At 42.4% G+C, this 25,364-nt stretch overlaps 1 protein-coding gene across 1 annotated transcript in view; it reads left to right on the top strand.

The window, feature by feature from the left end:
- CNTNAP5 (contactin associated protein family member 5) overlaps window positions 1–25,364 on the top strand; it is a 705,383-nt gene that overhangs the window by 669,931 nt on the left and 10,088 nt on the right. Inside the window, exon 22 of the mRNA XM_060261906.1 lies at window positions 19,668–19,886. Within this exon, the coding sequence (XP_060117889.1) occupies window positions 19,668–19,886 (219 nt within the window). The remainder of the gene's footprint in view (window positions 1–19,667; window positions 19,887–25,364) is intronic.

The following is a 25,364-nucleotide window of genomic DNA, read 5'->3' as shown; positions in this document are numbered from 1 at the left end:
ACTCAATCACCCTGCAGAGCTACTGAGCCAAGCCTCCCTTCCTGTCTGAGGCTCCTCCCCCTCTTTGTGCCCTGAGGGAAGTAAGGAAAGAGCCAGAGCTTCCTTTGCCTAGTCCTCACTATTGGGAGAAATACAAAGAGCACTTTTAAGACTAGCAATGTTTTATTGAAGGCATGAGCTTTTTGCCTTGCTACAGAGAGAGAGAGAGAGAGAGAGGGAGGGAGGGAGGGAGGGAGATTTGTTGGGCTTGTTATGAGTGCAGCTGGGTTCTCCTCATCTTTTTCATTGTATTCATGCTCTCCAGTCTTTCTTAATAGGAAAGTATGTGAAATATTTAGATGAGAAATAACAACAAGCTAGCATTAGGCTGAGTGTGTATGTGTCCAGCCCAGGTTTACCCTGCAAATTTCCATTGATTTTTCTTTCACATTTTCCTTTGATTGGGAATCTTGAATTTAGACTTCCCAGATAGTAGGCTGATACTGACTATTGTACATGGCTGTCTCTGTTCTTGCACTGCCACATAGGAGTTGTATTATTTTTCTGGAGAAGACTATAGTTTTGCAGACAAGCACATAGCCCTCAGTGTGTGCCATGGTGCCTTCACATAATCTTGACCAGCACATGAAGCAACTTATGTACAAAAGCTCACAATGCCCAGCTGCTTCATGTTTTCCTTTGGGTCTGAGGCTCAAAGCATTGATCATGAGATCTTTCTAATGAATGTCAATAAATCAAAAGTAGGTTTGCAACTTATAGATGTGCACACTTGAACAGCATATTCAAGATTGGTACAGCACAGACATTGCAGTTTTTGATGCAATAATTCATAACAAGAGATGACATTTATCAAACTGTAAAACAAAATATTGCAAGAGTTCTAATGTTTTAAGTAGAAAAAAATGTGTTTGTCTGTGCTCCCTTTATGCAGTTTATATGTCCGCTACCTGGCATTACATTTTATGGCACACATGGCCCGGCCCAACAAGGTCTCATTTATGTAAAATCCGGCCCCCACAACAAATGAGTTTGACACCCCTGCTCTACAAGCTAGCAGTTGCAGATCCCCCCCCTTGGGATGGGGTGGAAATAAAAAAGCATAATCCAGAGAGTGATGCTGCAGGCACATAGTACCAAGACAATTCAACATATGCAGAATGAAAGCAAATGATCTGAATCAAAGGCATAATAACTCCAGTGCTGGGATACTATGGAGTAAAAACAGAATGCAGAAAGGGCCTTAGTCTTCCACATTTAATTGAGTGTTTTGACTTTTGCAACCCTCCATAGCCTCAGCCTTAAAACACATGATCAGCAGCCTCTCATGAGATATCTGTTGCACTGATTCACAGAGGAGAGAAAGAAATCCTTCGCTTGATTGGCTAAGGGAAGGAGGAGGAGGAAAACAGCCGGAGAAAGGCTTCCCTTGATTGGCTGAGGACTCCTCTATATTTTCTTCTGGAAAAGAGAAAAAAATGGCTTCCTGTGGCAACAGACCAGATACAGAGAAAGAGATGTGGAGGGGAAGCAAGACACACAGAGAGAGATAGAAGTTCTGTGCTTAAAACCAAAAAGTCATCAGAGACAGACTGTTGGTCTGAAATGTATCACTAAAGACCTCTGAGGCATAATTCATTGAGGCCCGTCCTGACTATGGCTGCCAGTCACCAGGATGGTGGGAAATTCCTGGAGATTCTGTGGTGGTGTTTGAGGAGGGCATAGGAGTTAGGGCTTCAGACACAGGTTCTTGCTGTGGAAGCTGACTGGGTGATTTTGCTGTTTATAATTTTTTATTGATTTTACCTACAAAGAAAAGAAGCATGAGCATAGATACAGTATAGAGGGGAAAGGGTAGATACAAAATGGGAAAGACGGAAACAAAGAAAAATACAAATATATCAATTACAGTTCTACCTCCAGATAAAATACCCAATACTATTTATTTATTTATTTCTCAGATTTATATCCCGCCCTCCCCGCCAAAGCAGGCTCAGGGCGGCTAACACCAGTCAAACTAAAACAATAAAACAATAAATAAACAATTAAAATTTTAACAATTAATTAATACCAATTAAATAATTTAAAAACAGTTTAAAACGATTTAAAACAATTTTGGTGCCAGTGTTGATTTCATTGAGTTCAGAGATGTTGGGCATCTACTTTTTTACCCGCAGGTATAAAATTCTCCCCATATATTTTACCATCTTTATCTTTCATTATATTTTTTTTACTAAACTATTACTTAAAATATAAGTATAAACAATTCTTCTTCAGCACATAAAAGTATGAAAAATCAGAGCAGTCTCAACAGAAAGCTGGCTGGCTAAACTAAACCATATTGGAAGCACAGACTAACTTGTTAATTTAGCAATATCAACGTTAGAGTAAACATATAAAATATCATAAAGGCACAAACAGACTTGTTAATTTAATAATATCATCCTAAGATAAACATATGGAGCCCATACCCTTATCCTTAACAGGCTAAGAATCATATGATAATTTATCTGTCTCAGTATAAACAATTTCTCCAAACAAACATACTAAGAGTAGATCTGCCAGATAAAAAAATAAATGTCTGCCCTCTTAACCATTGATCCAAATTAACTGTATATTTATCTAACATTTTAACAAAACCTTTCCATCCTTACGATCTCCCTTGACCTTTTAAGATCACATATCAGTTCTTATTAATAATTTCATATTTAATTACCCACAGAGGAAACCACCACTCAGGAACCCTTCTTTAACTACTTAACTCAACCATATTAAAAATACAAATTCACTTATTAGTTTGACAATATCATCATTACAGTAAACATAAGAAACAAATATCTTTATCTATTAAATGCAAACCAAATTGAAAGGTAATTATGTTATCTACCTACTTAAGTATATAGCCCAGAAATCCCACCTAGCCTTTTAAAATCATATATAAGTTCTTATGAGTTCCATATCCAACTACCCGCAAAGTTGCAAATTAATTACATTATCTGTCATCCTAAAATTTAAAAAACAACTTAATATAACCCAGACATCACACTTTGCCTTTTAAAATCGCATGTCAGTTCTTATTGAGAGTTCCATATCCAACTATCTACAAAGAGAGAGTTCAAAGATCCTTCTTCCTGAAAAATTTCCGCATCTTGATTTGTTGATTGAGATGCACCTTCTCTCTTCTCAATGCGGCCACCCCTCTCAGTAACGAGGAGAAAAATTCTATGCCATTTGTTCCTCTCAGCAGAACGTCACTCAATCTCAGTTTCTGGTCTTGTTTTGTAACTGCGCCATAAAGATCCATTTTGGTTTTCTTTTGTTCATTTCGCAGCAGATCACTTTCCCATTCTAATTCCACAGACGTCACCAGAATCTCTTTAGCACTCTGCTCATGTAGATTTGAGATTTCACTTTCAGCATAAAAGCTCCCATTTGTTTTCTAATCAACTGCGTTAATGAACCAAGATCCTGTTTCAGAGAAGTAATACTCCATAGTATATCTTTTTTGTAAAACATTTTGCTTGGCAGTGCCATTTTTCTCTGTCAGCAAACTCAATCTCTTAATCCAAGTTGAAAAGTAGCTTAAAGATCCAGTTAGTCTGTCATTCCAAATCTCCTCCAGCTGTGATTTTAAATGTTATCATTTCAGTTGCAGTCGGACGACAGGGACAAATTTCTCTAAAATATATCTCGTTTATGTTCAGACCATATTGCAGCCAAATAATAGTCTCTTTAACATATATCCAATTATAATCCGGGTCGATTTAAGTATTTGTATTCAGTCCAATTCAAATTGTTACCGATACTGAAGACTGCTCTTTAACTTTTCGAGGCCTCATTCATAGGAAAAGTAGGCGTATAGTCGACCTCTTTCCCTTACTTTGAGCTGCCCGCTTGTTGTTATGTAAAATGACCCATTAACCAGTGGTATTGAAAGCACACTTACTTGCCTAGTAGAATTGCCATGCTTGGGGTAGAGAAGTGATACATCAAAAGCTTATTGAAAGGAGTGAAAGAAAGCAGTCGGGCGATCACCTTTTTCTGCTGCAGTCAGCTATCATGGTGATGGAGTCTTGGGACATGCAAGAAGGACAGGAGCAGCTGCCACTGTGCCCCTAACTTCCTGCAAAAGTCCCATGCTGAAGGAAAACCCCTCCAGGGTCTTCCTATGGGGATGCCACGTCTGTGGCATCCCTCCAGCCTCCTGATTCAAAGGTGCTGCAGGAGGACAATCTGTGGACACCCCTGAGCTCAAGGCAAAGTAACCCAGAAGCTTCCTGACTGGGTGATTTTGGACCAGTCACTGACTTCTAGTTTAACCTGCCTCACAGGGTTGTTTTTCAGATCAAAGTGGAGAGAGAATGGTTTAGGCTGCTTTGGTACCCCCCACTGTGGAGAAAGACTATCCTTTTCCTATGTAGAGGCTGTGGGGAGGGGAGGTGAAGTCATAGGGGCATAAAAAGTTGGGATATAGGGTTGCCAACTCCAGGTTAGGAAATTCCTGAAGATTTAAGGGATGGGGCCTGGAGAGGATGGGGTTTGAGGAGGGGTGGGACCTCAGACAGGTACAATGCCATTTCCTGCAGGGGAACCACTGTTGCCAATCGCCAGGTGAGGGTTGGAGATTATTCAGAATTACAGCTGCTCTCCAGATGGCAGAGATCAGCTCCCCTTGAGGTGTGGGAAGAGTGAATGCCTTCACTTAGGTGGGTGGGAAGACAGCAAAGGTGGGGGGGGGCATTCACCCAGAACCTGTTTCTAGAGCTCATTGTATTTTTCTCCACAATGGGCCTTATTCCTAGTATGATATAATTTTCACTGTCTGGCTTGAATTCTTCCTTTCTTTCTCTCATTCCTAGGTCAGAGGGAGGGAGGGAAGGAAGGAAGGGTCTTGATTTATCAGTTTCCAACCATGCAACCCTTATATCATATTCTATGTGCTAGGAATTTGCAAATTGTGGATTAAAATAGTGACCTGAACCAGGATACAGTTTGCATCCTTTTACTTTTCTCTCCTCTGACTTTGAAAGCTATTACTTTCTTATCTCTAGAAAGCTAATATCAGGGTCCTGTGAGATAACCAGGCTCTGTTAGTCCATAACCAAATAAGGAGGTAAAATTGCATGCGATTTTAAATTAGGGTTGCCAACATCAGGTTAGGAACCGGCAATTTGGGAATGGAGCCTGGGGAGGGACCTCATCAGATTATTATGCCATAGAGTCCACTACCCACAACAACCATTTTTTCCAGGGAAACTGATCTCTGTAGCTTGCATATCTGTTGTAATTTTGGGAGATCTCCACACCCCAACTGAAGGCTGGCAGCCCTATTTTAATTGATTCTGCCTGCCTTCCCACTCCCACATCTCAAAAGTATTTCTCTTTTTAACATTTTGGTATTCTATGGGTGGGGTGGAGTGGACAGTTTTCATTTGCTTAAGATGTCAGCTTAATGAATTGCCCCCCCCCCCCCAAATTCATGTTTGGCACTCAAATTAGTATTTCGGAATGATAGATCCAGGTGGGCAGCTGTGTTGGTCTGAAGCAATAGAACAAAGTAGGAGCCCAGTAGCACCTTTAAGACCAACAAAGTTTTATTCGGAACGCAAACTTTCATATGCATGCAGACTTCTTCAGACGAGGAATGAGGTATAATGAGCAGAGGTATATATAGCTGGTGGACAGTGGTTTAGAATGCAAAATGGTACAAAGTTGAAATCCAATAGCAAAACAATGTACTTAACAAATTGAAAGAACATTTGGTCTGGATAGCATTTGAAGAAGAAGAAGATATTGGATTTATATCCCGCCCTCCACTCTGAAGAGTCTCAGAGCGGCTCACAATCTCCTTTCCCTTCCTCCCCCACAACAGACACCCTGTGAGGTGGGTGGGGCTGGAGAGGGCTCTCACAGCAGCTGCCCTTTCAAGGACAACCTCTGCCAGAGCTATGGCTGACCCAAGGCCAGGCTAGCAGGTACAAGTGGAGGAGTGGGGAATCAAACCCGGTTCTCCCAGATAAGAGTCCGCCCTTTCAAGGACAACCTCTACCAGAGCTATGGCTGACCCAAGGCCATGCTAGCAGGTGCAAGTGGAGGAGTGGGGAATCAAACCCGGTTCTCCCAGATAAGAGTCCGCACACTTAACCACTACACCAAACTTGCGTGGGAAACCAATAAATGGTATTAAAAGCTGTCTGTTTATTGCCCTGTTGCTAGCAAGTAGGGTTAAACTAAGGACATGTTTTTTTTTTCTTAAAGATGTTCTTGTCTACCGAATGTACTTTTTAAAATGTAACATGCATTATAAACATCATTCTAAGTTTGTCATAAGAAAAAAAAAAGAATACATTAAAATATAGTGAAAATGGGTTTAGCATATATAACGAGATAAACAGCCAGTATACCTTATATGAGTATGTCAATACAAAAAAAAAAAAACACAACAACCAACAACACATTATTCTGATACACTATTTTAAAAGAGAAATACATTGGAATATTGTGGTTTTACAGCTATACTTGGTGAGAATAGGTTTAGCATATATAATGAGTTAAAAAACGAATAACCCTGTTCAGTCCTGGGGAGGTGTTTGTTCCAAGTTTCATGGTAATTCAGCAATTTCCCTCTCCATTCTGTTCTTGAAGCTTCTTTGTAGCAAAACAGTTGCTTTGAGGTCACTCATTGAATGTTCTGGGAGGTTAAAGTGTTCCCCCACAGGTTTCTCATTTTTGCAATTCTTGATGTCAGATTTGTGTCCATTTATCCTTTGGCATCGTTTGAAGTAGAGTTTGTCCTGTTTGCCCTGTGAAGAGAACTGAAGGGCACTGTTGGCATTTAATGGCATGTATAATGTTGGAAGATGAACAAGTGAATGAGCCTCAGACGGTGTAGTTAATGCTGTTAGGATCAGTGATTGTGTTCTCTGGGTGTATGTGGCAGCAAAGTTGGCACAAAATGAGTTTACGGTTTGTCACTTGCGTTAATTTGAACCATATGTTTCAGGTCAACCTCAGAGGTAATGTTGTAGTACGCTCTCTGTCATCAGTGGGGCATGCTTCCAAAAGGCATGGGCCTTCCGCATCAGTCTTGGACCTTACGCTTATAATGTGTGACTTTTGAAGGGGGAAACTCATTGGGTGCATCATGTCAACTTATGCTTGTCGTTTGTGGCTTGAGTAGATAGGGTTCAATACATAAAATGAAAACTACTAATAAATCAATTAGTGATTAAGGAAACAGTACTTGTTTTTATTTTATTTAGTAGGCTTATATTCCGCCTTTTCCGGTAAATGGGCTCAAAAAGCTACTTAAGCCAGGCAGAAACCAAGTATGCGGTGTAGGGTTTCTGGACATGGCCATTGTGCATCAGGCCTGATTTGGCTGAAGTGCCTTCTCTTTGCCTTATACGGGGTGTGTGTGTGTGCGAGGACTATCCTATCCCATCCTTTCTGAGCTGGGAGCCAAACCTGTTGAAGGCTATAGCCAGGCCTAGGAAATATCCAATAGCCTCCCTCTACTCAGAAGCTCTACAAGGGTGCAGCCAAGCCTGTGAGAAACCAGTAGTGGCCTCGGAGCAATTTCTGCTCTGCCACTTCCTTTTCCTGCTCCAAGGGCAGAGCTGCCACACAGCCGATTGTCAGATGGCTGGATGTTAAAGACCAAGCTGTCGTTGGTCAGCCAGCTGACATGTGGATCCTTAAAGGGTGCACCTGTGACCCCACTGAACCTGGTGGACATTGGGTATGGTGATGTTGGTTACCAAGAAAATGAGGGATCTCATTTATATCCTGCCCTCCCCGCCGAAGCAGGCTCAGGGCGGCTAACAACAAAGTGCAATATACATAGTACAAAAACAACATTTTAAACCATAATTAATTAAAAACTATTAAAATTCTAAAACAGTAAAATTAAATTGTGCTGTTATCTAGAGGGCGAACTTAGTTAGCAGTTCTAGTCTGTGAAGGCCATTCGAAACAAAATAGTCTTGCAGGCCCTGCGGAATTGCTCAAGGTCCCGCAGGGCTCGCATTTCTTCTGGAAGCTGGTTCCATAACTGTGGAGCCATAACGGAGAAAGCCCGGTTACGGGTGCTTTGAAGTTTTATCTCTTTTGGCCCGGGGATAGTCAGCAGGTTCTTCCCTGCTGACCTCAGTGCTCTCTGGGGTTCATGTGGGGAGAGACGGTCCCTAAGGTAGGCAGGTCCTCGGCCATATAGGGCTTTAAAGGTAATGACCAGCACTTTGTAACGAATCCGGTAAGTAACTGGCAGCCAGTGCAGTTCACGCAGTCCCGGCCGTATGTGCTCCCACTTTGGTCCCTGCTGCCCCCTGACATGCAGATAGATATTCCTCCGAATTTTATTCTGCATAGGGTTCTCCCTCCCACAAGTCCACATCAATGCCTCACCTTACCAAGAGAACTGACTCACTCTGTGTAATCTGTCTTGAGTCTAAGTGAGAAAGGTTGACTGCAATAAATAAATAAAATTCTGGTGCATGGAGAACTGAGCCACCCAGAAGGAGCTAATGAGTGGCTTCATGTCAAAGCTCAAACACATGGGAATGGCAATTGATCTATTTTCATCTGATGAATCTTATAATTTTAGATTTATTAAACAGAGACTCTTAGATCTCGAAACTCATAAATTGTGTCCTGTCCAATTTTATACTTTCTCTCCTGCCTCACTTGGACTAGATCAGACGGCCAGGAAAATGGTCAAATGTTTACTTGAACTAGATAACCCACAACATCAGAGAGCTTTTATGCTGGCTAGGATGAATGCATTTCCCTCCAATGTTCTCTCTGGGAGATTTCTTCAAGTCCCCTATAGCGAGAGACATTGTCTATGTGGGTCAAGCTTGCCTGTTTCCATCCAGTATATTTTATTGAACTGCCAACTGTATACTAATCTCCAGAAGGTTCTGTTAGATTTCCTTACCATCCTAAGAACGTAAGAGAAGCCATGTTGGATCAGGCTAATGGCCCATCCAGTCCAACACTCTGTGTCACACAGTGGCCAAAAAAACCTCCAAAACCAAGTGCCATCAGGAGGTTTACAAGTGGGACTAGAAGCCCTTCCACTTTGCCCCTCCCCAAGCACCAAGAATACAGAGCATCACTGCCCCAGACAATTCCAACAATATGCTACTTATGGATCTCTGCTCCATATATTTATCCAATCCCCTCTTGAAGCTGTCTATGCTTGTAGCCGCTGCCACCTCCTGTGACAGTGAATTCCACGTGTTAATCACCCTTTGGGTGAAGAAGTACTTCCTTTTATCCGTTCTAACCTGACTGCTCAGCAATTTCATTGAATGCCCACGAGTTCTTGTATTGTGAAAAAGGGAGAAAAGTACTTCCTTTTCTACTTTCTCCATCCCATGCATAGTCCTATAATCAAGAAAATAGGATTGATTGCCATTTCCTACTAAATGACAACATAACCGATATAACAAGAGCTGTTGCCAGATCCTTGGCTGTAATTGTCAAAAATTATTCTAAGCAGGTTTTATTGTGATTTTTATTCACAATTAAGATATATTGGATTGTTGTTTGGTTGATAAGTCTCTGTATATCTCTTTTGGTTATGCCAATAAAGGTGTGCTATTGATTGAGTGGTGTAGAGTTTGGTGTAGAGAGTGTGGTATAGAGACCTAGTTTGGTGTAGTGGTTTAAGTGCACTAACTATTATCTGGGAGAATCATGTTTGATTCCCCACTCCTCCACTTGCAGCTGTTGGAATGGCCTTGAGTCAGCCATAGTTCTCACAACAGTTGTCCTTGAAAGGGCAGCTGCTGTGAGAGCTCTCTCAGCCCCACCTACTGCACAAGGTGTCTGTTGTGGGGGGAGAAGATGAAGGAGATTGTAAACCCCTCTGAGACTCTGATTCAGAGAGAAGGGTGGGATGTAAATCTATGGTCTTTTTTCTTCTTCTTACCAGGTCCCTTGTTTCAATTAATAGCAGCATCAAGATTTCTTCCGCAGCAAAAGCTGTGGCCTGAATTGAAGCTAGCTGAATTGAAGTTAGCATGTGTATATTTTTTTTATCCCACTCACCTGATTGTGGCAAAGAACTTGGGTTATTGCACATGTCTATGTAATTGCATATGTACTATTTGCGTATTATAGTAAACTCTTAAAGTCTGTATATCAGGACTTGGTGAGATCTCAAACCGGTCTGTTGGAAGGTTTAACTCGTGTTATGAATGTTGTTATACAATTAGGGTTTAACTGACCTTAAAAAGCAGGGGTGTTTATTCAACAACCAAAACTCATTAGCTCCTTCTGGGTAGCCCAGTTCTCAATGCGCCATTTTATGTACTTACTTACTTATAGTCCACCTTTCTCACTTAGACTCAAGACATTACACAGAGAGTGAGTCAATTCAGTAAACAGATGGGACATTCAATAAACAATGCAATTGGATAAGGGTTATATTATAACACATTAAACGATGCAAAATTTGCAAGATCCTAGTTTCAGCAAACTATACACAGTAGTATAGATCACAGTCCCTAATAATTTTTTTCCAAGTAACTTTGTGAATCATTTAGTATAGTGCAACTGTATTGCCTGCTTGAAAAGGGGCAGGGGTGGGAGAAATCACTTCACATGAAGAGAAAAACATTCTGCATTCACCTCTGGAGACTGCCACTATTTTCAGAAAGAGTGTCTGCACAGTAATATTATTTAATTGCTGTGCCTTTTGCTGCTCTCCAGAGAGTATCCATAGGATCCCTTTTGGGAGCATTGTCAAAACAGAAGGTTGCAAAGTCCCCACCCTTTTCTCCCTTGAGATTCTCCATTGTAGCTTTATTTTTAGACTGAGCAGTTACTATCTAAATTGACTGCAGCTGTCGGCTATCAAAAGAATCTTCTATTTCTTTGTTTGGCACCTACAGCTCCCAATTATGTTGCATCAATCATATATTTTCTTACCGCAAAATCCCATATTATAAGCCCTGCTTAAAACAGAAGACAAAACGGGTGGTCATGTTGTGGCACATTGTTTTGTAAGAGTTACAGATGTCTTTAGCAGCTGAACAACATTTATATGATACAGTTGTCAGTTTTAGACTAATTCATAGCCTTCCGGGGTGTTTCAAAAATGGGCAAAATTAGCCTGAGTGTGTGAGAGCCGTATTCAACAGAAGCGTATCAAGAGTTCGTGTAAAAAAAAATGGAATAAAAGCGAAATTTTCACTCAGGATCTGATACTTTGCAGGTCTCAAGGTATTTGATAGGCTTCATATGATTTGATCGTCCGCAGTATCTATCTATTGATGTTTCATCCTGTTGATCTGAGGATTGGAATGCAACACTTTCCTGCTTAGGTGGCATTCAAGATCAGATTTTTGCCCGCAAAACAGAAAAAAGAACAAAGGTTAAGTTCCGTGTCACTTCTAAGTCCAACAACCTCTGAGTCCCCTCACCCTTATTAATGAGAGAATGTATGTCAAATATATATTCCTGTATGGAGGGCCAAGCAAGCCCTATCCTGTAACAGGAGGGAAGTTTTTGCTTTTATTTGGCTTTTATTTCTGCTGGCAAGACACAGGTGACTTCAAATCATATTTTCTATTTCTGCGCTAAGATTCCGAACACCCATGATGGTTTTCACGGATCCTTATTCAGCTAAAACAATATCTCCACTGTATTAGTTCTCCTTAAAGCATGACTCCAGCTTGCTGTGTAGAATCTCTAATAAGGAAGATCCCAATGAAGGAAACTTTGCTAAATTAAGAGCTGAAAGCATGGACGGAAAAGTGCAACTTCAAAACAGTACATCATGGCATATGGTACAGAATGCCCTGCCTCGTTCCACAAATATTGCCTAAAAACCTACTTGTCTTGTGCCATCCTAAGGAAGGAAGATTGAACCCCATATGATCTGAATGCTTCTTCTCCACAGTTGTTGAAAATAATATGGCCATTTTTTTTTTTTTGTAATTGCAGACTCACTTCCCACAAAGCCCCAGGGGCCCAATTTTATGGCTAGTGGCTATGCTTGGAAACAAGTACACCTGAGGGTGATTTTCTGCCTGGTTGGTGTGCTCTGTTGCAGAAATCCGTTGCTAATTACTATGCTTTTCTCTTCTGCCTTCTTTGTGACTGAGCCACAATATATGCAGTCGCCGACTGGAAAGGACAGTAAGAAAGGAAATCTTGTTATTATATTATTAATCTGCTTTGGGGTGGCCTACTGTTAGAGCCTACTGGTCTATTCTTTCAGCCGCTGAATTTTCTGGATAAGGGGCAATGGAAGGACCTTTCTACTCTGGTTTTCTACACCGCCCCAGAGGTTCTAGACAGGCTTGGAAATAGGGTTGCCAATCCCCAGGTGGGGGCAGGGGATCCCCCAGTTTGGAGACCCTCCCCCCGCTTCAGGGTCATCAGAAAGCGGGGGGAGGGGAGGGAAATGTCTGCTGGGAACTCTATTATTCCCTATGGAGATTTATTCCCATAGAAAATCATGGAGAATTGATCTGCGGGTATCTGGAGCTCTGTGGGGGCTGTTTTTTGGGGTAGAGGCACAAAATTTTCAGTATAGCATCTAGTGCCTCTCCCCAAAATACCCCCCAAGTTTCAAAAAGATTGGACCAGGGGGTCCAATTTTATGAGCCCCCAAAAGAAGGTGTCCCTATCCTTCATTCTTTCCTATGGAAGGAAGGAATTGAAAAGGTGTGCCGTCCCTTTAAATGTGATGGCCAGAACTCCCTTTGGAGTTCAATTATGCTCGTCACAGCCTTGATCTTGGCTCCACCCCAATGTCTCCTGGCTCCACCCCCAAAGTCTCCTGGATCCGCCCCCAAAGTCCCCAGATATTTCTTGAATTAGACTTGGCAACCCTACTTGGAAAGGATAGAAAGACTGGATGTTTAAGACTTTGGGTGGTACTCATTAGCATGTCAGATCCATCTTTCATTTTTTTTTTCTGGATGACACATCTGCTTGACACTTTTCAATATGTCCTCAGGCTTGGTTATGTGATAGAGACTGTACTGGTGACCCTGACAATATCTGTTTAGACACAGACAAAGATGCTCTTTCTTATTGCAGTTAAACCGTTTTCGCACACAGCTCACCTCGCAGTCACAATCCTGTTCCCTCCACAGCATCCGGTCGGATTTCCCACCATCTGCACTGAAGTTACAGGAAGTGCCGCAGCTTTTGTGTCACAAACGTAAACCGCTAAAACCCAGTTGACGTTTGCTACGCAAAAGCCGCGGCACTTCCTGTAACTCCGGCGCAGATGGTGGGAAATCCAACAGACGCTGCGGAGGGAACACGATTGTGACTGCGAGGAAAGTTGTGTGCGAAAACGGTCTTATAAAGTCTGCTATTTCTTCACATGTGAATAAGCTCTAACTACAGTTAAATGGAAAGCAAAATAATAAAAGAGAAGGAGGAGGAGATGCTACCCCACCCTTCATTACCCAAAAGAGTTTCAGTTTACAATCTCCTTTCTTGTCCACTCCCCACAACAGACACCCTGTGAGGTAGGTGGGGCTGAGAGAGCTCTGACAGAAACTGCTCTAGCGCAGAACAGCTCTGAGAGAGTTCTGACTGACTCAAGGTCACTCCAGCAGTTGCATGTGAAGAAGTGGGGAATCAAACCCAGTTCTCCCAGATATGAGTCTGCACACTTAACCACTACACCAAACCGGCTCTCATTTTAAAAGGTGTTATTTTACTGATCTTGAAATTCCCTTTCTCCTTAATCCAGCAAAAATTCTGCAGTTGATTTATCAACATCCATCAACATTAACTCATGAAAATAACAGATGGCGATAAAAGTGCACTTGTAACCCCTTAACATAGGTGTAAAACTTTGAAATCTGTTTGAGAAACTGGAAGACAAGAGAAAAAAAAGAATATACAGTCCTTTTACAGATTTATTATTAATCTACTGTGCACAGATCCTTTTTCACGTTCCTGAAGTTTAATATTTAACTCAAATGTTGTAAGAAGTCTTCAGACTTTAAGAACTAATATATCAAAAGTCAAGGTGTGCAAAGTGAGACTGGTGTCACCAAATTTGATAAAATCCTTCGGAAACTTGATAATACTTGGCCTCCAATGGTACAACCTCCAGCTGGGATGTACAGTGATTAAATAAGGGCAACAGGTCAGCAGGTTTGTGAATGATTAATAAGAAAGGGCTGCATATGATTAATGATTCCCAGATCCCCAGGGTGCAATAGCTAATGAACCAGCTGACATCTCTGTGCCGTTGCTCTATCTTATAGGGCACCACGCTGCCGGAGGTGCCAGATTTGAATTAATATGTAAAATTTAGCCCCCTAAAAACTTGTGGTTATTAAACATCCAGTAAATGGTTATTGCAAAAGGAAAGGTCATTAGTTTTTGAGTCCTACTGATAATTGGATTATCTTCATCTTGGGTGGCATCTTCATTTCCAAATTTTGGCAGCCAGCTATTGCAAATACCCAGGAATTATCCTATACAGCACCCTTCTTCAGGTGATTTCAATAGGCCTTTACATTCCCTATATTTTTCATGCATTGCTATACTGTTTTTGGGGGGGTTTTTTACATTACCAGAAGATCAAGATCACACTTTCTCCCATTATATCTGAACTTACTATATAGCTAAAATGTCCTTACAGCATTCCACAAGAGTGCCTTAAAGCTAGAAAGAGCACTGTACTATTTCATAACTGGGGGGAGGAACAACAACTAAGGTTGCTATAGAATATTTATTTTGAAAAATAGCAGCATTTTCAAACTTTTCTTTTTCCAACTCTTTTAAGGAAACGTAGGTCTGTCTTTCTTTCTTTCTTTCTTTCTTTCTTTCTTTCTTTCTTTCTTTCTTTCTTTCTTTCTTTCTTTCTTTCTTTCTTTCTTTCTTTCTTCCTTCCTTCCTTCCTTCCTTCCTTCCTTCCTTCCTTCCTTTCTTTCTTTCTTTCTTTCTTTCTTTCTTTCTTTCTTTCTTCCTTCCTTCCTTCATAAGAACATAAGAACATAAGAGAAGCCATGTTAGATCAGGCCAATGGCCCATCCAGTCCAACATTCTGTGTCACACAGCGGCCAAATATATATATATATATATATATATATATATATATATATATATATATATATATATATATATATATATATATATATATATATATGTATACACACACACACACACTGTGGCTAATAGCCACTGATGGACCTCTGCTCCATATTTTTATCTAACCCCTTCTTGAAGGTGGCTATGCTTGTGGACGCCACCACCTCCTGTGGCAGTGAATTCCACATGTTAATCACCCTTTGGGTGAAGAAGTACTTCCTTTTATCCGTTTTAACCTGTCTGCTCAGCAATTTCATCGAATGCCCACGAGTTCTTGTATTGTGAGAAAGGGAGAAAAGTACTTCTTTCTCTACTTTCTCCATCCCATGCATTATCTTGTAAACTTCTATCATGTCACCCCTCAGTCGACGTTTCTCCAAGCTAAAGAGCCCTAAGCGTTTCAACCTTTCTTCATAGGGAAGGTGTTCCAGCCCTTTAATCATTTTAGTTGCCCTTTTCTGAACTTTCTCCAATGCTATAATATCCTTTTTGAGGTGCGGCGACCAGAACTGCACACAGTACTCCAAATGAGACCGCACCATCGATTTATACAGAGGCATTATGATACTGGCTGATTTGTTTTCAATTCCCTTCCTAATAATTCCCAGCATGGCGTTGGCCTTTTTTATTGCAAACGCACACTGTCTTGACATTTTCAGTGAATTATCTACCATGACCCCAAGATCTCTCTCTTGGTCTGTCTCTGCCAGTTCACACCCCATCAACTTGTATTTGTAGCTGGGATTCTTGGCCCCAATGTGCATTACTTTGCACTTGGCCACATTGAACCGCATCTGCCACGTTGACGCCCACTCACCCAGCCTCAACAGATCCCTTTAGAGTTCCTCACAATCCTCTCTGGTTCTCACCACCCTGAACAATTTAGTGTCATCCGCAAATTTGGCCACTTCACTGCTCACTCCCAACTCTAAATCATTTATGAACAAGTTAAAGAGGATGGGACCCAGTACCGAGCCCTGCGGCACCCCACTGCTTACCGTCCTCCACTGCGAAGACTGCCCATTTATACTCACTCTCTGCTTCCTATTACTCAGCCAGTTTTTGATCCACAAGAGGACCTGTCCTTTTACTCCATGACTCTCAAGCTTTCTAAGGAGCCTTTGATGAGGAACTTTATCAAAAGCTTTCTGGAAGTCAAGGTAAACAACATCTATCGGGTCTCCTTTGTCCACATGTTTGTTCACCCCCTCAAAGAAATGTAACAGGTTAGTGAGGCAAGATCTTCCCTTGCAGAACCCATGCTGAGTCTTCCTCAATAACCCGTGTTCATCAATGTGCCTACTCATTCTGTCCTTGATAATGGTTTCTACCAACTTTCCCGGTATTGAAGTCAGACTGACTGGCCTGTAATTTCCCGGATCTCCTCTGGAACCCTTTTTAAAGATGGGGGTGACATTTGCTACCTTCCAGTCCTCAGGAACGGAGGCAGATTTCAATGAAAGATTACAGATTTTTGTTAGAAGATCCACAAGTTCAACTTTGAGTTCTTTCAGAACTCTCGGATGTATGCCATCCGGACCCGGTGACTTATTAGTTTTTAATTTGTCTATCAGTTGTAGGACCTCCTCTTTTGTCACCTCAATCTGACTCAGGTCTTTCAACACCCCTTCCAATATTAGTGGTTCTGGGGCGGGCAAACACTTCTCATCTTCCACGGTGAAGACGGAGGCAAAAAATGCGTTCAGCTTCTCAGCCATTTCCCCATCCTCCTTCAGTAATCCTTTTACCCCATGGTCATCCTTCCTTCCTTCCTTCCTTCCTTCCTTCCTTCCTTCCTTCCTTCCTTCCTTCCTTCCTTCCTTCCTTCCTTCCTTCCTTCCTTCCTTCCTTCCTTCCTTTCTTTCTTTCTCTCTCTCTCTCTCCCTCCCTCCCTCCCTCCCTCCCTCCCTCCCTCCCTCCCTTCCTTCCTTCCTTCCTTCCTTCCTTCCTTCCTTCCTTCCTTCCTTCCTTCCTTCCTTCCTTCCTTTCTCTCTCTCTCTCTCTCTCTCTCTCTCTCTCTCTCTCTCTCTCTCTCTCTCCCTCCCTCCCTCCCTCCCTCCCTTCCTTCCTTCCTTCCTTCCTTCCTTCCTTCCTTCCTTCCTTCCTTCCTTCCTTGGTCCTAACGGTTACACAGGAACATCCTTGTAAATCAGCAATTAAGTGTTGTGGTATCAGAAGAACAATGAGTGTAAAATCTGTTTTCATTTCAGGGGACAGCAGAAGCCACGGAAACATCTTGGGTACATAAGGAGACATGAAGTTTAGCAAGCTGTGACTCGTTGAGGGCATGTTCAGATGGACTCGAAGACATTTCGTTTACACATTTCACATTCCTATTGTTGAGCTGAAAACTTGGGCCCCTTCACCTGGCAGCTCTCCTGAAGCACTCCTCTCACAGGGAGGGGGATGATGCTGGACAGCTCTTGCTCCTGCAGTCCTGGTGGGCTTTGATGGGGGAGGCAGGGTTGTGGGGGTGACTCCCAGGCACAAGCAAGGGGAATGGAGAATTAGTTTTAGGAAACAGGACTTTTCTTACCTGTCAGCTCAACTTTTGGGTCTTGCCTCCAGAGATGGGGGTGTGTTTTTTGGATTCTGAAATTTGAGAGGTCAGCCACAGAGCATGGGCTTTGCTCTCCCCTTTGGGATTTGGCACAAAGCGCTCACCAAGTAGTGCTGAGTGCCCTCTTTGTGCTTTTCCAGCCATCAATAGTGCCGCATTGCTCACTCAAAGTCTACACAGCAGGGAGCTCTGAGATAGCATCCTGTGTCATACGGTCTACTTTATAAATTGTGCAGCATCCTTTCCAGGGATTTTGTAGGGCTGAGAAGGCTGTGATTGGACGCTGGGGAGGGGGCTTTGCTGCTGCAGGGGAGATGATTGGTCGCACCCCTAGTCAGCATTCTGAGCTACTTTGGGCCTTATGGGTGGCCACAGCAATGGGGAGTCACCTGTTTTTTGAGTATAATTGGTGTCTATGAGCCATGCCATTTTTTTTTTTTTTGGTTGCCATAACTCTTCTTCCTCTGTTAGTGGGCTGAAAGGACTTAGGGAGCTAACTAACTCTATCCAAGCCCCCCAAACAACCCACAACCATGCCAGAACAAGGGCCTATACCTTAGCTTTAGGGGTGTATGTTCAGTTAAATCCAAGCTGAAAAAAATGACCAGAAAATACTTTATTGGTATTTTTTTGGGGTATTGATTAAGCTGGATTTAGATTTCAGATATTGTTTATCTATCCAAAATGACCACTGGGTAGATCAACAAAGGGCATTTAAAGGGACTACTGTCCCCTTAAATGCCTTCTCCAAGTTGCATGACTCCATGACTTGGAAAACTATGAAGGCATTTAAAGGAACTGCAAGCCTTTAAATGCCTTTGGAGTTTTCCAAGCAGCAGAGACACGTGACTTGAAGAAGGCATTTAAAGGTGGTCCTTTTACATTCCTTTTCCCTCCATTGATTTCAATGGATTCACCGTATTTGGGCCCCCCCGTAGAATTGGACTCGCTGATCCAACTTGGGAGGGTGGGGTTTGAGGAGAGGCAGTAGCAGGTATGCTGCAAATATGGTGTCTCTAATTCAAAAACAGCCCCACAGATGAGTTTTCAATTATACCCTGTTGGTACCAAAGTCTCCATAGGGTATACTGAAGCCAAAAAAAATTGTTTCCCAGATATCTCACAGATCTGAATATCTTACTGGTATTTGTATTCAGGAATATCCAGAAATACTGATATTTACTAGGTTCAATATACCCAAACCCAAAACCTGGGGGGTGGGGTTGCTCACCCCTAGTCAACTGTGATGAAAAGGTGCCAACATACAGACCAGTTGGCTCCCTGAGCACATTTAACTCCTTCCTTAGGATTATACTGTATATAATTTTTTGTAAAGCATTTTGGATTTTTTTAAAGGTATGCTGGAAAAAAATCAGTCACAGACTTGTTCATTGAGTCATTAAGTAAATAAGAACCCTAGGTAGAGAAAACGTGATTCATATGTGATGATCTTGGTCAGATGCTAGAAATGTATCCTTATCCTCAGGTCCAATCCTGGCCAGTTAAACTTCCCGCCGCAGATCTTGACTGGCGGAGCGTATTAGCGAGCTACATCCGGGGACCAGTGGGTTTCCCCTGGTCACCTCTGTAGCGTGCGCTGTGTTGTAACATCAAGACTGAAATGCAAGACTTAACACTGACTTTGACCAAGAATATTACTATTGTAAGATTATTAAAGTGCTACGACAAAGTGGTGAGGTAGACCACTGTTATTTTTATTTTACAAATGGGGAAATGTGTGAGTGTGGGGGGAGAGAATGCATTTGCTCAAGACTGGGGTGGGGGGGGGGAGCATCTGTATAGAATTTCAGCTCAGAAGTTCCAGCTTCAAATTCAGCTGTCATTGTTCTTTAAGTTTGTTCTATACTTATACTAAACGATTGCAGTGAGAAGTTTACAGCAGTAACTGATGTTCAAATTTAACATTATAGTAACATAATTCTATCATGAGTAAGTACTGAATGAAAATTAATCTCGGAGTCGATTCCAGAAAGACAAATTAAATAGCCTCCCTTTGTTTTGTATTTTACAGATAGTCAGGGACTAGACCCGGAAGTGTCCAAGGCAAACTCGTTTGGATTCGTTGGATGTATGTCTTCTGTCCAGTACAACCACATAGCTCCTCTGAAAGCTGCCTTGAGACATCCCAGTATAGCACCAGTGACAGTCCTGGGGTCCTTGCTAGAATCCAACTGCAGGTCTTCAGCTGAAGTTGACGTAAACACAGCTACTACAATATACTCTTCATCAGGTATGTTTAGCTAATGTTCCTGAAGGCTTGTGGAATAATATCGCAGTCTGAGTGTTCAGCTTTCTTATTCAAATTTCAAATTAGCCTTTATTGGCATAAAATGTTCTCTTTTTATATAATGAGCTGTGACAACGGAAGATAAGCATCTTAGAAGATCTTTTCTTGTTTTGTTAATGTAATCCACTTGCAGAGAGAAATAAATCAAAACATCTCAACTCAGTAAAACTGGGGAACGTCTCTAGTTCAAATTATCTATGTGGTATTAGTGAGTCAGTGTCAAGAAACTTCATGCAGCCAGGGCTTTTTTTGAGCTGGGACGCACAGGAACGCAGTTCTGGCTGGCTTGGTGTCAGGGGTGTGGCCTAATATATAAATACATTCCTGCTAAGCTTTTTCTACAAAAATGCCCTATGTGAAACAATGGTGACATCAGAGGATGTGGTCTAATATGCAAATGAGTTCCTGCTGGGCTTTTTCTACCAAAAAAGCCCTGCATACAGCATAGGTCAGGGGTGTTGGACTCATTTGTTATGAGGGCCAGTTCTGATATAAATGAGACCTTGGTGGGCCGGGCCATGTGTGTCATAAAATGTAATGCCAGGTAGTGGAGATATAAACTTTATAAAGTACACAGACAAACACAATTAAAGATTTTTTTTAACTTATAATAAAGCAAGCTTAAAACATTAGCATGCTTGCAGTATTTTGTTTAACAGTCTCTGACAATTGATACCTCTTGCTATGAATTATTGCATCAAAAACTGGAGACACTGTCTGTGCTGTAGCAATCTTGAGTATGCTGTTCAGGCGTTGTTCAGGTGTGCATCTGTAAGTTGCAAACCTATTTTTTAATGTATTGACATTCATTACAGAAATCTCATGGCCAGTGCTTTGAGCCTAAAACCCAGAGGAAAACATGAAATGGCTGGGCATTGCTAGTTTTTGTACGTAAGTTGCTTCGTGTGCTGGTCAAGAACATGTGAAAGCACCATGACACAGACCGAGGGCTATGTGTTTGTCTATAAAACTATAGTCTTCCCCAGAAAAATAACTGCAACTTTTATGAGGCAGTGCAAGAACAGAGAGACAACCATGTATCGTGGTCAGTATCAGCCTACTATCTAGGAAGTCTTAAATACAAAATCCCCAATCAATCAAAGGAAATCAAAGGAAAATGTGAAAGAAAAATCAAAGGAAATGCGGTGGGTAAAGATCAAACTGATACAGAATAAGGAAATGTCCACACCTTTGATACAGCTTCATTTCTTTTCAATGATGTCATCATCACACAGCCAAAGCTAGTTGGCAGTGTGATGACAACACTCTTTCTAAAGAAAGACTTACGTTGGAAAAGAATAATGTGACTTCGGTAACCAGTTGGGATTTTAAAGAGGCTTCCTCTGAGATGGCTGCACCCTGAGGAGTGGAGGGCGGGATATAAATCCAATACGTTCATCTTCTTCTTCTTTTTGTGCGCATGCTGATTTTGCTCCATGTTCACCTCTCACCCACTTCAGTTATAAAGAGCAACTGCATCGTTTGCTGACGATGATCCCAGCAGTTCATTCCTTGACTACAATCCTTAAATAGCCCTTTAGGAATCTTAAATGTTTTGCACGTTATAGGAAGGAGAACACATCATGAAGCTAGGAGTACTCTTACTTGTAGGCTGGAGGCCCCAAAACTGCTGCTTTTAAGAAACATCTTTCAAAAGTTCTGTTAATGGGCATTTTATTTGTACTTTAAAATCATGGAACCTTGTATATTTGTGTTTTCCTTCAGTGTGACTTGTCTAAGGACCACTATAATAATAAACAATGGGGAATTTTATTCGTTTAATGAGATGATGAAGAAGAAGATATTGGATTTATATCCTGCCCTCCACTCCGAAGAGTCTCAGAGCGGCTCACAATCTCCTTTCCCTTCCTCCCCCACAACAGACACCCTGTGAGGTAGATGAAGATATTGGATTTATATCCCGCCCTCCACTCTGAAGAGTCTCAGAGCAGCTCACAATCTCCTTTCCCTTCCTCCCCCACAACAGACACCCTGTGAGGTAGATGAAGATATTGGATTTATATCCCGCCCTCCACTCCGAAGAGTCTCAGAGCGGCTCACAATCTCCTTTCCCTTCCTCCCCCACAACAGACACCCTGTGAGGTAGATGAAGATATTGGATTTATATCCCGCCCTCCACTCCGAAGAGTCTCAGAGCGGCTCACAATCTCCTTTCCCTTCCGCCCCCACAACAGACACCCTGTGAGGTAGATGAAGATATTGGATTTATATCCCGCCCTCCACTCCGAAGAGTCTCAGAGCGGCTCACAATCTCCTTTCCCTTCCTCCCCCACAACAGACACCCTGTGAGGTAGATGAAGATATTGGATTTATATCCCGCCCTCCACTCCGAAGAGTCTCAGAGCGGCTCACAATCTCCTTTCCCTTCCTCCCCCACAACAGACACCCTGTGAGGTAGATGAAGATATTGGATTTATATCCCGCCCTCCACTCCGAAGAGTCTCAGAGCGGCTCACAATCTCCTTTCCCTTCCGCCCCCACAACAGACACCCTGTGAGGTAGATGAAGATATTGGATTTATATCCCGCCCTCCACTCTGAAGAGTCTCAGAGCAGCTCACAATCTCCTTTACCTTCCTCCCCCACAACAGACTCCCTGTGAGGTGGGTGGGGCTGGAGAGGGCTCTCACAGCAGCTGCCCTTTCAAGGACAACCTCTGCCAGGGCTATGGCTGACCCAAGGCCATTCCAGCAGGTGCAAGTGGAGGAGTGGGGAATCAAACCCGGTTCTCCCAGATAAGAGTCCACTCACTTAACCACTACACCAAACTGGCTCTCCAATGCATCAGGAAGACTTTTTCTCACTGGACTATTCTTAATTGCCAACAAAGAAAGGATGCCAAATGGATAAAACCTGCCTCAGCTCACCCAAAAGTGAATGAAGGAGATAAGGGTAACCATCCCTAAGGCAATCTTCCATTATCCTGCTCGCCGTATCACGAAATAGGTTCATTCTGATGGATATCTCCTGGCAACAAAATAAGACATCCTGCTTGGTTTTATTCCACCTGGATTTGTACCATATCCCCATTGCACTGCTTTGTACCAGAGACGTTTCAGCAGGAGGGGGGGGAAAGGATACTATTAATTCTCTGCAAAGTGGAAAAAAAAAAGAATTATGTTCCCAATCCATAGGAGAGTTTCAGAGGATAGTTGTGTAGGTTTGCAGTAGAACAGGAAGTTTTGAGTCCAGTAGCAAACTTAGAGACCAACAAGATTTTGGAGGTATGAGCTTTTGAGAACTGAAGTTCATACCTCCAGCATCTAAATTGTGTTATCTACCTATGCCTTATCAAGGAATCACTTCCAGTAATTAGATCAGTAGCATCCGTTAAGTGGGTATAATTCTCTCGCACACATGCTAACAGTGCCATGACACGCAGAGTTACTCCAGTCTATTCTCAATGTTTTCAATGGGTTCATACTGGCCTAACTCTCCATAGGATGGCACTGACAATTTTTCTGCAATACACATATAGGTATATTTCTTTCAGACAGAGACATACCTCTCTCACATACACACATACATCTGTCACTATTTGCCTTTCTTACTGCTTGTATATTAAGACTATTTAGGTTTCCCCCTGCCCCCAGCCAGCAGGCCGGCGGGGGAAGCCCCGCCCCCACAGCCACCATGCAGCTCTAGATCTTGGGCAGGTTTAGAAACCTGCAAACAGGTCCCATTTCAAAATGTGTGTGTGTGTGCCTTTAAAGTTGAGCAGGAAGTACTTCATGGGAAGGGTCAGCAACACAGTCCCTCGGTCTGTTTTGCTTTCGTTTCAGAGCAACTAAGTGTGTGTGTGTGTGTGATAGAGAGAACAGCGTAGCCCCTGTTCTTTTCAGATGTCGTTGTGGAGGAACCAGACCCAGTAAGTATGTGTGTGTGTGAGGATTGCCAATCCCCAGGTTTGGAGGCCCTGCCCCTCCCCCTGCTTTAGGTCATCAGAAAGCGGCAAGGGAGGAGGGAAATGTCTGCTGGGCAATTATTCCCTATGGAGAATGATTCCCATAGGGGATAATGGGAAATTGACCCACGGGTATCGTGGGCTCTGGGGGAGCAATTTTTTTAGGTAGAGGCACTACATTTTCAGTATAGCATCTAGTGCCTCTCCCCAAAATACCCCCCAAGTTTCAAAACGATTGGACCAGGGGGTCCAATTCTATGAGCTCCAAAAGAAGGTGTCCCTATCCTTCATTATTTCCTATGGAAGGAAGGCATTTAAAAAGGTGTGCTGTCCCTTTAAATGTGATGACCAGCACTCCCTTGGAGTTCAATTATGCTTGTCACACCCTTGCCCCTGGCTCCACCCCCGAAGTCTCCTGGCTCCACCCCTGAAGTCTCCTGGCTTTACCCCCAAAGTCCCCAGATATTTCTTGAATTGGACTTGGCAGCCCTAAGACTTCTATTTTTAGTGGGTGTATAAGAATAGCGCATCCCATATTGCAGTTCATGGTTGTGCTGTTTTCCAAATAGATTTCCACATCAGCCAGTTGAAAGCCTTTCAATGACTGCTTTAATACTTAACCATGTAATCACTTTTTATTTGATTGACAGGTGAGACAACAAAAGTAAGCATATCTACCATAATAATTTGAGTCTGCCATCACTTATCTGCAACCTGATAATTTTTTTGCTTCAGCATTTTTCAAGAGATGCAGCCCTGCTGTTTCAACTGGAAAAGTCACCCTCTCCCCAGTGCAAATTGAACCTCTGAGTCTGTATTTGTGTGCTGTTTTGTTTTTTTCACATACATCTGCCTTATGACATCTATGCAGCGCACATTTTTTTTTGTTTTACTTATTTATTTATTTGTGATTTATATCCCGCCCTTCCCACCAAGGTGGCTCAGGGCGGCTTACAACAGGTAGATCAAACACAAATTTAAGTTAGGTATTTAAAATATTGAAGCATTTAAAACAGTCAAAACATTTAAAACATTAAACATTGCGACAGTATGCATAGCAAGAATCTGATAGAGCTACATTTAATTTCCTATGTCAGTTAAGTGTAAGCTAGCCGGAAGAGGATTGTCTTAAAAGTTGGGTTGCCTTTAAAGCCCTATATGGCCGAGGACCAGCCTACCTAAGGGACCGTCTCTCCCCATATGAACCCCAGAGGGCACTGAGGTCAATGGGAAAAAATAAAATGACCATCCCCGGGCCGAGAGAGGTCAAGCTCCAAAACACCAGAGCACGGGCCTTTTCAGCTGCGGCTCCTGCACTGTGGAACCAGCTTCCGGAGGAAGTGCGGGCCCTGCGGAACCTTGACCAGTTCCGCAGGGCCTGCAAGACCGTCCTTTTCAGACAAGCTTACATTGATATCGACTGCTGAGTTGCTAGGGATAAAGGAACCGCCATCTATAATACTATTATGGAACTATTTAAACTGGCAGAACCAGCGC

Source organism: Heteronotia binoei, chromosome 21 (assembly GCF_032191835.1).
Source record: "Heteronotia binoei isolate CCM8104 ecotype False Entrance Well chromosome 21, APGP_CSIRO_Hbin_v1, whole genome shotgun sequence".
NCBI lineage: Eukaryota > Metazoa > Chordata > Lepidosauria > Squamata > Gekkonidae > Heteronotia > Heteronotia binoei.
Note: the sequence above shows the minus strand (reverse complement) of the source record. Positions and strands in the feature narration are given on the sequence as shown.